Source organism: Lactuca sativa, chromosome 2 (assembly GCF_002870075.4).
Source record: "Lactuca sativa cultivar Salinas chromosome 2, Lsat_Salinas_v11, whole genome shotgun sequence".
NCBI classification, from domain to species: Eukaryota; Viridiplantae; Streptophyta; class Magnoliopsida; order Asterales; family Asteraceae; genus Lactuca; species Lactuca sativa.
The window spans coordinates 139,353,292-139,365,135 of record NC_056624.2 but is presented as its reverse complement, the minus strand read 5'-3'; the positions used below and the strand labels follow the sequence as shown (position 1 = coordinate 139,365,135).

The following is an 11,844-nucleotide window of genomic DNA, read 5'->3' as shown; positions in this document are numbered from 1 at the left end:
CTAATAATAAATCAACCTCTTTCGCCAGAATCATCTTTTCAAGTTGTTAGTCTTAATGGAAACCCAAAAGGACTGTGCTACTATCAATTTAAGTATATACCAATTATAGTTATGGGCTTAGACACCTAATCTAACAGTCTCCCACTTGGATAAATCTAATAACTATAGTTGTTATTATAACTTCAAAAACTGATTAGTAATTATAGCTCTCAAAAGCCGCTTTTGAACTCTAACCCAATCAGTTACATGTCCTAAGATAATTGATCATATAATAATCCGTTCTGCAAGATATCATGTGGACATGATACATGAAACATATTCAATCTCATTGTCTAATACTTTGTTTCCCGATTTATGATTTGTAATGACCAAGAACTACTAATGAACACATCAATTTAGTCTTGGTCGGGCCCGACACTATAAGTCAACACCAAATCATCGAAGGGCCCAAAGATATCGCTTTTCCCGTTAAGGCAAAAGGAACAGATAAACTTTGACTTACATGTTTGTGCTATTTACTCACCAAATTACGCACAACATTACGTTTTATAACATCAAGTTACTGATGTGTTTACATATTATCAATGCACAATTGATTTGTAAACCACAACTCATATATATATTCGTTTAAAGATTAATATCGTCTCGAAATTACTCGTGATAAATTTCATGAAGTAATTCTCTGATCGTTGGTTAATCCAATACTTAAAATCCATATTTTCAAGTACTCATGAACGTTGTAGCAAACCATTGCTATGTCTAAACCCTTAAACAATATACAATCCAATTCATGATAGCATTAATTCACTACTTATTTCCAAAAGTATGATCGAATGTGGATGTTTGAATAATCCAATTATTCTGGAAGTAAAACATGCAAAATGAAATACAAAGTAAACAATAGACAAAAGGTAGTAATCCAACTCATAAATAAATCTTCATAATATAATCATCAAAAGGCAATTACATTTATTTCGTTGCAAGTTTCTAAATAACTATATGACTAGTAAAACTAATGTAACGCCCTGTTTCAAATCGTTTCCCATTTCAGGGGTGGTGATCAAGGATTGGGTATCAACAAACTTAGGACCCTTGATGAATTGAGATTTGGACTCATTTGGAGGTGGACGATGTAATTTGGATAATCTGGGTGTTCGGTTTGTGTTTTGGAGCCAAAGGGTATTTTGGTAATATGTTAGCTCAGGCTTTTATGGAAATTGGATTTTTGTTCGGGAAATTGTGAGGCAGGTATGAGTTAATTAAAGCGTAGAGCTTCTCGTTAGCTTTTCATGGATATAAGGATCGTCGGGATCAATTTATAACAAAGAAGTTATGGCCTTCAGAGTGTTTTAGGGTTTGAGAGGAAACCCTAGTACGAGAGGTGTACCTAGGGAGTATGTGGGGCGTACTGGTGTGAATGGTAGTACATGAGGCGTAGTATGTTGTATGCTTAGCGTGCTATGAAGGAGGGGTCGGGAATGTGTGGTCTCGTACATTTGTCGTACGAGGAGTAGGTGAAAACCCTAATTTAAGATGTTGTACTCTATATAAGCACTTTATGTTTTTAGGGCTAGCCTCTCTACCAGCTTCCAAGCCCCCAAAACCTTAGAAATCATACCTTGGCCTCCATGGTTGTGTTTTTGAGCTCATTATGTGCATTTTGGTGTGTTTTGATTCATTTTCAAGAAGAATGAGTTGGTGCAAGGTTGTGGATCAAGGAAAAGCTTTTGGATCCTGAATATCTACTTTATTTCCAACTTGTTCGAGGTAAAAAGACATGACCTTGCTCATTAGAAGTTTAGATCTAGTTTTTATGGGGTTTGGACCCTTCTCGACCCCATGAATGAGATTTAGTGGTTGGGCACCACTCCAGGAGCTATGAGTTGTCACTCTTGATGTTTATGAGGTTCAAAGTTCATAAAGTTGGCACCTTTAAGGTTTAGAATCACCCATGCATGAGATTATGTCAAAGTTAAGTGCTACATCTTGAAGTTGGGTCTTTTGGGGGCATGCAAAGTCATCAAGTTGGTGACTTTATGGTTATATACGTTTATTAAGAAGTAGATATGTGGTTTGGACTTCTAGAGTTAAGCATTAAGTGCTTAAGGAAAGTTTTGGCTTATTGGGTGAGTATGTTGGGCATACAAGCCATTTAGAGTGTAGGGTTAGCATACAGCTGAGTATGCCCCGTATACTCAGCAGGATTGGACTTTGATATTGGGCTTCGGTTTGGGCCATCTTTTGGGATTAGTTGTCTTGGGCCCTATTGGGCCATCGGTTTTGGGCCGATAATTAGTTTTAGAATGCCTACAATGGGTTTGGGCCTAATTTGGAAAATTAGGCCATGAGTTGGGCCTTGGGTGGCTAATTTGGTATTTGGGCCTTTTTAGATTATTAGGTTTGGGCTTAAGTCTTGGTCCAAACTAGGTAAGGGGTAAATTGGTCATTTACCCTAGTATTGGTCTGTTGGTTTGGACGGAAATTAAATTATTAATTAAAATGTTATTTGATATTGATAGTTCGGGGATCTGTCAGTAAGCAGTCAGAGATTATTTGTGTGATTCAGCAGTGCGAGGTGGGTCTCCTCACTATGTTTAGCGGGTCGAAGGCACCAATGTCGGTATGTGGTTTATTATGTTTAGGATGCTAGATATTTGTGTGGCTCTTGCGAGTGTATGTATGCCGAGTGGGGCTCGATGTCGGGCAAAGCCCGATGACTGTATTGTATGTTGTTATCTTTGTGATTATCGCATGTGTTAGTAGGATTATGTGTTTGTATGTTGGGCGGGGGGGGGGGGATTACACTCATTGGGCGGGGCCCATTATGTGCATGGTTATGTATGGTATGAGGTATCTTGGGAAACTCACTAAGCTTTATGCTTACGGTTTTTAGTTTATGTTTCAGGTACTTTGGTTTTCAAATGGAAGAGCTCGGGATGATTGCAGAGCACGCATCATATATTTCCACATTCTGAGATTTACTCTGATTTGATGATGTTTTGATAAATCTTGATCACCTCGGGGTTATGGAAATGATATGTATTAACGATTTATCAATCTAAAAACGGAAAGTTTATGTTATTGTTTTTGGGACGTTTTGTTGGATTAGGTGTTTAAGCCCATAACTATAATTGGGATGTACTTGACCCGATAGTAGCATGGTCCTTTAGGGTTGCCTTCACACTGGTGACTAGACAGGATGACTGTTGAGGAGAGAAGCTGATTTATTGTTACGAATAATAAATTGGGGCGTAATATGATTTATTAATATATTATATGAATAATATATTAATTTGGAATCATATTATTATTTAATCAGAAATTAATTTGGAATTAATTTTGGGATTAAAGAAACTAATTAAAAGCGCAGAGGTTGTTTTGTAATTATTTGATAGCTGAGGCTTTGGGCCAATGGATCACCTTATTAGGAAAGGGCCGAAAATCCTAGAAGGCTCATGGAGTTTTCGTCCAAGGATAAAGGATAGGACGTCCATGGACTTGCTTTGACCCTAAGCTAAGGGATTAAGGTGTCCGCCCTGAAACCCTAGTTGGCCTCAAGTATAAATAGACCCCCTTATGCACTAGAATTCATCCAACCTTAGAGAAACCCTAGTAGAGCCGAATTTTGGAGTTTGTTACCTTTCCTCCTCTCTCTCATATTCATCCTCACACTTAAGTGTGTTTGTGATCCATTAGAGGTACTATAATTATGGTACTTGTTCTCAAGAGCAAAGGAACTTCAAGATTTTGTTGTTATTACTATATAGCAACGAAATATATGTATTATATTATTGTTTGTGAATTTCGAAAATAGCAGATAGTTAGGTTTTTTTGTGTTCATAAGTTGTATGTCTAATAGTGAAAACATATATCCAAATTAGGGTTGCATGCACACATAGGATTGTTTGTATAAAACCCATAACGTTTTAACTAATATCATCCTTCAGACCATTACTCCTACCATGTTGAATATTCTTGACCCTACTTAGACCCTCTGTAAGGGGATCGACTTGATTCTCTTCTGATTATGCCCTATTCACGACGAGGTGACCTTCTTCTACTCTATGTCTGATGAAATGGCATATTTCCATCGATATGTCTCGATCTGTCATGATCTTTTGGTTCCTTTGTCAAGGAAACCGCCCATTCATTATCATAGAAAATCTCTATTAGCTCCTTGATAGATGGAACAATTCCAATATCTCCAATGACGTTCTTTAACCAAATCGCATCCTTTGATGTTTCGCTCGTTGTTATGTACTCTGATTCACAAGTAAAATCAGCAACTGTCTCTTGTTTCGAACTTTTCCAGGTTATCGCTCCTCCATTAAGGGTAAGCACCCAGTCGGATTGAGAACGAAAATTGTCTTTGTCTATCTGAGAGTTGGCGTCACTATACCCAGTTACTCTTAATTCATCACTGCCACCAAGCACAAGGACGTAGTCCTTAGTTCTTCGCATATACTTGAGAATATTTGTGACTGTTATCTAGTGAGTTCTACTTGGATTTCCCTGATACGGATCTGATCCGGTTTGATGACATCAAACAAAAATCGGTTTTGTCGTAAATTCCATCCGTTCTCAAAACGGTTTTGACTGGTTCTCCCTTCAGCGAATCCCAATCGGTTTAATCCGATCCGGTTTTGATCCGATCTGAAATTTACAATTAAAAAAAACATTTTTAGGACCTCATTTATAATCCAAAATGCAACATAGGTTCACTAAAATAGTTAAAACATACAACGTCGAAATAAAAAGAGTTTAGAAACTAGTTAACTAATAATAATAATAATAAAGTGGCGGTGATGAGTTGGAAAACTCTTTTAAGATCGATAAGACTCTTAACAAATTAAACAACAAGTAAACCAAAGGACAAACAAACAATGAATCAAACTGATGTCGAATGATTAAAACATCAACACCTCAGAAGAGCTCGATGAAGAACTTCTACTGTAGAGGTGTGCTAGGGTTACAATACTATCAAAGGAAATATTCAAGTCGTATCTAATGCCATGCATGCATGCACCATAAATACTAAACCCTAAAAACAAATACACGGATGGACAGGCCCAAACCGTGAATACATTGGACTAATCTAACGAAGCCCAATGGCGCAACCCATAAACTCAACAATCTCCCCCTTTGTGCCAATTGAGGCGAGAGATCACTTTGGTTGAGAAACGGTGGTTTTCTTCACAGTCTTGAACAACTTTGGTATAAGGGCAAGTAGAGTTTGATGAAAGTTAATATACCACCGAAGCATATCTGAAAACATCTTCTTATCAGCTTCACTGTTCTGATTGCACATGTAGATTATATCAAGGATGTGCTCCAAACACGAGGTGGAGAACAGTTGTTTGTCAACGAGAGCGAACAAGCATTTTTGACCTTCGCCTCTGGTGAACACAACAGTATGAAACAGTGGGTCGATCTTTCCCTTCATCATTACATTCATGTCGCTTGCCTTCCTACTTGGCTTGATATTTGGCTTCCTCCTTAAGGCAGAGGCGATCACCTGATCCATTTTCGTAACTTCAAGAATATAGCACACCAGCATTCGCTTGATGTGATTGATGATAGGCTCATACTCTTGTTGATTTGTCAACAAGATATTGTTCAGGAGAATCCAGTCATGAGGATTCAAATTTGGCAAATCAGCAAGGGAGATCACATGAACCGAACTGTCTGAGCCTTGAGTCACTTTGAATTTGATATTGATAAACTTCCTTGCCGAAGTAGGTTTCAACACCTTGACTATAGTGATCTTTTATTTAGTCCATGTCAGGTATTGCAGTTGAGAGAAAGAAAAATAGTACTCAATCAAGTTTCGATCAACCTTTGGGTCAGGAGAGGGGATAGCAAGTGTTGACTCAAAAAAATGAAAGATAAACGCCTTTCGGGTGATTGGCATATCGAATTGAGCATCCTTGGAATTCTCAAGATCAAATGAGAGAATCGGTCGAGCCAATGTGTGCTTGGAGATTCGATTACCTCCTTCAGAAGTTTTTCCATCGTCCACAGAGGGAACATAGATTTTCTTCGTTTCATGGCGTCGTTAACTTCTTTTCGTTTTCTCTCCCTTTCAGCTTCTTCCTTTGCTTTACGAAACTTTTCCTCAAGCTCTAATTCATTTCGTTTTATTTTGAGGTCTACGAATTTGGTAGCTTTACCTTCGGTTTCAACCACATCTTCGATTTCTACCTCGTCATCATCACTAATTTTCTTCTTTCGTTTATCCTTCATACTGCCCGAAGCTTCATTACCCTTAGGTTTAGCAGTGACTTTTAGTTGGGAAATAGGTTTGCTTTTTGGAGGTTGTTGTGGTGGACCTTTACTAACATCTTCTCTCCCTTATTTCGGATGGACAACGGTCTCTGGAACACCTTCAATCCGGCTTAGAATGTCAAGAGCAGGACGCAACTTCTCAGCCAAGTAGTGTCGAACTGAGATAGTGAGGACCGAGTAATGGGCTTCCAGAAGATTTAAAAGAATAGAATGCACATCCCCAACACTGATTTTGATGACAGCTCGCTCTGACCTAAGTTCATCATTCTTTTTTAGCGCCTGAGTGTGCTTCAAAGCTTGAGTCTTGACTTTGGTGGTTTCGAGAGCCAGTTCATCCATGAACTTGTTTTCCATGGCTAGATCGGCCTGGAGTTCATCAAGACGTGTATGGACATAAGATTGAAGTTGAGTGTAGTCACTCTTGATGGATTGGCGTGCCTCCTCAAAGTGCTTCTTTTCAGCTTGAAGCGAACTGGTAAGATTATCAGCAGAAGCATTCACCATTTGAGAATTCTTCTGAGTTGCAGCATGAAGAGAATCAAGAAAAATGTTGCATCAGAAATTAGTTTTTCGACTTTTTCAGTCGCTTGCTTGCAGTCGTTGGTGGATGCTTCAACTGCAATTGAAGCTTTCTGGCATGAGGAAGTGGAAGCCTCGACAACGTTGACAGCATTAGTGATGGAAGAATCATGCGCCATGACAAAGGTTGCCAACAGAGCCTTGATTGCAACTTCAGAATATGCCTCACTTGGAGTAGAAGAGGAAGAAGAAAGCAATTGGTCAAGCTTATCATTTAGATCCTTTAAATACCTCTTCGTGACAGGGGCGTCATCATCATCATCACTTTGAACTCGATATGGGCTAAAATAAACAGAATCAAACTCCATTTCTGCTCCACCAAGAACAATGTCGGATTGGGGTGATGGAGGTGGGGATTGAGGTTTTGAGGTAATTGGGGGTTCGGTTCCTGAAGTAGGTGCCCCCGTATCAGATATGTTGACACGAACTTGAGGTTCGGTTGTAGCAGTGGTTGTTGTTAGTTCGGTGAATAAAGGGGTGGAAATTGGAATGGAAGTTTTAGTTGAAGATGAGATGGGAGGAGGGCATGGAGCAATTGTTATCGGAACGGATTGTATAGTAGAAGGATGAGGTGAGCTTCGGTTACCTTCATGAGCAGGTGAGGGTGGATGCAAATTACCTCGAAGCGGACTCTCGTGTTGAGAAACTTCTTCATCACTAGACTTAGGTTCGGGTTGTTGGTCAGATGGAACGTAGTCAGAATCATTTGAAGAAGGAGCCTTCGACTTGTGTGCCTTCTTCTTGGTCTTGCATTTCTTTGGAGCCAAAGGAGCGACTTGTTCAGACTTTCGCTTCTTGGGTGTAGAAACTTTCGATGATTGACCTTCCTTTTCCCCTTTTCTTTCAAACTTATTTCCTAGTTTGGCTGGTTTATTTGCTGCATCCAGCGAGCTTTGCATTTCGGGTGTAAGTTGCCTTGGTCCGGTAGGAGGTAGCCTCTTGTACTCATTCATCAATTTGATTTCACTAGAAACACATATGTACATGGATTCCGGACCCGAACCAATGAACATAAACTTCGATGGATCAGAAACTATTATCTTCGTCATGTGAAAAGTAGCAATAGACGACAACAACAAGTCTGCCATTGTTGGAACCTGAAACTTCTCCATAGCCCATTGAGTAACAAGAGTCCAAAATGTAACGACGTAAAAATTTAAAACAATTTTCATTTTGCAACAATATAAAACCCATTCAATATTCTCAAATCTCATGTTCAACAATTGTCATCATGATAAAAACATATCCCAAGATCATAAAATAAATCCTCTGCCGGTGTGTACGGATCATGTCGGCGCCTTCCCGCTATCCTTGCTAGTACCTAAAACACATAACACATACTACTATAAGCATAAATGTTTAGTGAGTTCCCCAAAATACCACATACAACACATATTAGCCACTTGAGGCTATAACTCTGTATGACACTCTGGTCAGTGTGTCTCAGTGGGACCCTCCAGTCCCATAACTCTGTGGACCCTCTGGTCCTAACTTTGTAAACTCTGAATCATACATATCACAAATCACATAGAAATCACATCATACAAAAAGCATACAAGATACTCTGTCACATAACTCTAATTACTACTCTAGGTAAAGTATAGTGAGAAGACTCACCTCGGGTAACTCGAGTAATCTCACACACGAATATACTGATCTAGCCCCCGCCTAATCACATACACAATATCCTCAAATAAATAATGGCTCTCAAAGGCTAGATTAAATCCCTTTCTACAATCCCACAGGAGGGTAAATACCCATTTTACCCCTACTTGACCTAAAAGTCCAAATGTTGACCAAAACCCTAAAAGTCAACGAAAGTCAACATAGGGCAGTACACGGTGCGTACCATCTCTGTATGCGAGGCGTACGTCGGCGATCCATAATCGGGGTCTCAACCCCTTACGCTGCGCGTATTGAGATTTATGCCCAGCGTAAGTCTCAGTTTCATGCATTTATGGATTTTTGGTCTTAAATGGTTAAGACATATACTCAAACTTCGGATCTAACTTCTCTAAGGTCACTTAATCCATAAAGTTGAAACCTTTAAGCATTTGCATGGCTGTAAAGGTCACCAATCACTTTAAACACATTTCCTCTTTCCTCATTAAGCCAATATCTCATGCATGACTTAATATTCACGTCCAAGATTGGATTTTTATAAACCTACAACTCATATTACTCTGAAATATGGCGGATCTAAGTTTATGGAGACCATTTGCTCATAAAGTCTCCACCTTGGGACCAAAAACCCTAAAAATTGGTCCATGAAGCACAAATCAAAAATGACAAGGAAAGCTTTGAGCTTTTTACCTCTAAAAGAAGCTCCAACCACTGTAGAACGTGGATCTACTCTTGTCCACCAACTTCTTGCTCCTATAATGGCCTCCTCTTCTCCTTCACCACCTTTAAATGGCACTTTCAAGCTTAAGAACACACACACAAGCTTATAACGGGTTTTTGCTCTCTTAGGGTTTCACTCACTGAAGTATGGTGGGTGGGGTAAAGGCCTTATCATTCCTTTTATAGTGCACAAGCCACAATTAGGGTTTGCATCTGGGCCCGCTACGCCCAGCGTAACTGATAAGTCCATTTTATGAATGTACTAAATTGTCATAAATTTGTTGAATTGATGTATAATTGTCCAAGAATGGCACTACTTTGATGAGTTGTTGAACTTCATATGCAGGTCAATATATTGTACTAAAAGTGGGCAAAACCTGCAAGTAAAACAGATTGCTAAAAGGAATGAAGAAACGTTGCTGGGAAAATTGACCATGCTTCAATGTTTTCGTCATATCTCAAGTTTTGGAGCTCCGATTTACATTAGTAAAGAAGTTCTGGAAACTAGACAAGATTTGATACAACTTTCATGTTTTGTGTTTCTGCTAGTTATGTCGTTTTGACCACCAAAACTTGCACAGAAGATGAAGGACGCCTCCAGGCATCTAAGGCATCCCCTAGGACGTCCAAATCAAACGGTCAACATTTGGTCATTATTTCAGATCAGAAAAGAAGGAAGAACCCCTGTCGGCGTCTTACATGGCGTTTAAGACGTCCCCTAGGACGTCATGGCGTTTTAGGGACGTCCCGTGTTGGAACGGGTTACCACCTTCGATTTTTGGAGTTTTTCCTGCATTTTTAAGGCTTCAAAAACCCTTGGAAACATTTGGAAACACAAGTCCATTCCATTTCAATCCGGATTCAAGGCAAGATTCAGTTCAATTCATCGTCAAGCAGCAATTGAAGATCATTCAACCGGTGATTCTTATCAATTCTAGTAATTTTCAGAAACAATTACTTCCTCCCAATGTTTATTTGTTTCATACTTTGATAATCATTAGGTTATATTTGTTTGATGATTCTAAGTTCGATTATGAATTCTATTATGTATTTTATTTATTTCATCCAAGTTAGTGTTTTTATGAACTCAATGGAAGGCTAAATCTTTAGGGTTACTTTCGAGGATGTTTAGGACTTTTTGATGAACACACTTGATTATTACTGGATTCTAGTTAATTTCAATTATTGTTTTATGCTTCATGTGATGATCTTTGGTAATGATAATTGAAATTGGGTTGTCTGAATTTGTTTGATGTCATAATTAAGATAGTCTATTGCCAATTCATCATTTGTTCCAAGTTCATTTAGTTCAGGAATAAAGACAAGTGACTGAATCAACATATATTATTCCAACTTATGATATTGAATGTTAATACAGTAATAGGTAGTTGTAAGACACTTTATTGCTAGTTCACTAATTGTTCTTAATCCATTTAGGCATAGGGAGTAAGAGAACTAGTTGAATGAACATATCGTGTGCCCAAAACTATGTGTTACAAGTTAATAAACCCCAACTGCATTTAAGTAATTGAACTAGGATTTTAGGGAAGAAAGTGTGTGAATCTGTCTATCTGACAACTGAACCGGGGGTACCTTAGTTTTCTCATTTAAAGTTCCGTTTTAATTAATAAAGTTCCAAGTATTTTTGGTTAATCTTTGTTTAAACATCTGCGTGATAATTACAAGTAATATATTTTCCATTGACTATTTTGACACATAGTTTGACCATGAACTCCTTGTGGATTCGACCCGACTTACCCTATCTACCTAGGTTAGTTGGTTTATTTGTGGTTGAGACAAAGACCTCGATCAGTAACCCTGGGTACGCCCAGCGTACCTAGGCGAGTCCGCGTCCAATGTAAGCGCATGAGTACGCGCAGCGTACTCAATGACCATAAGTTTCCCTTTAGGGGATAAACTTGACAACTTGGAAAGGATGAAGGGTTAAATAGATATACCTGAATTTCGAGATGTTACACAAAACCTAGCACAAGGGATTTCAGAGTATCGAGAAGTAGAACTAAGACTCTGAACCAGTTGAGACCATAAAACAGACCCAAAGTCCATGTTGATCCTATGGTACAAACCATAAAGAAGGGTCATGAACGCCTTTCTCGCTCCATCAGAACCTGAAACCCTCTCTGATAAAACCTTGAAGAGGATGGTAAAAAGACCATTCCACTGAGGAGGAAGGCATGATTTCTTGAACTTTGTAATAGTGGTGAGAATCTCAGTGTACCCCATATCATAGAACATTGTGAAAAGTTGAGTGGTGGTGATGGAATCAGGGTTGATCATGGAGTCGTTGATAGCAATCCTCAACAACAAGCAAAACCTAGATTTTGAAATCGATGCTTTTTGATTGAATATCTCAAAGAAAATTCTTTCCATGACCTTATCGTACACAACAGTAGAGTAAACTTGAGAAAGTAGCGACATGGGAACGTACTCCACCTTAGTTAAGGCAACTACAAGGGGTGAATATTTGAGGCATTCAACCACTTGCGGCATGTAGGGATCATATTGGAAAGGTGAGAGATCAATGATGAGGTTTTGATTTGGTTTAATGGGGAGAAGAGATGATTGGGCACTGTGCTCATGAACACAAGAGGAATCCGCCATTGATGAGCCTTGATG

General features: G+C 38.9%; 1 protein-coding gene across 1 annotated transcript; it reads right to left on the bottom strand.

Annotated features, from left to right (window-relative positions):
- Positions 1-6,351: 6,351 nt before the first annotated feature.
- LOC111917487 (uncharacterized) lies at positions 6,352-7,976 on the bottom strand. Its single transcript, XM_023913169.1, has 2 exons — positions 6,861-7,976; positions 6,352-6,801 (listed from the first exon to the last, which is right to left on the bottom strand). Exons 1-2 carry the CDS (start codon positions 7,974-7,976, stop codon positions 6,352-6,354), a joined length of 1,566 nt encoding a protein of 521 aa, XP_023768937.1.
- Between the last annotated feature and the right edge of the window lie 3,868 nt (positions 7,977-11,844).

What these genes read in the sequence shown, in the direction of transcription:
- LOC111917487 (XM_023913169.1), bottom strand. Translation starts at nt 7,976, where the DNA reads ATGGAGAAGTTTCAGGTTCCAACAATGGCAGACTTGTTGTTGTCGTCT. An exon ending in GCAAGCAAGCGACTGAAAAA is followed by an intron (nt 6,802 to 6,860) that starts GTCGAAAAACTA and finishes GCTGCAACTCAG; the next exon opens with AAGAATTCTCAAATGGTGAA.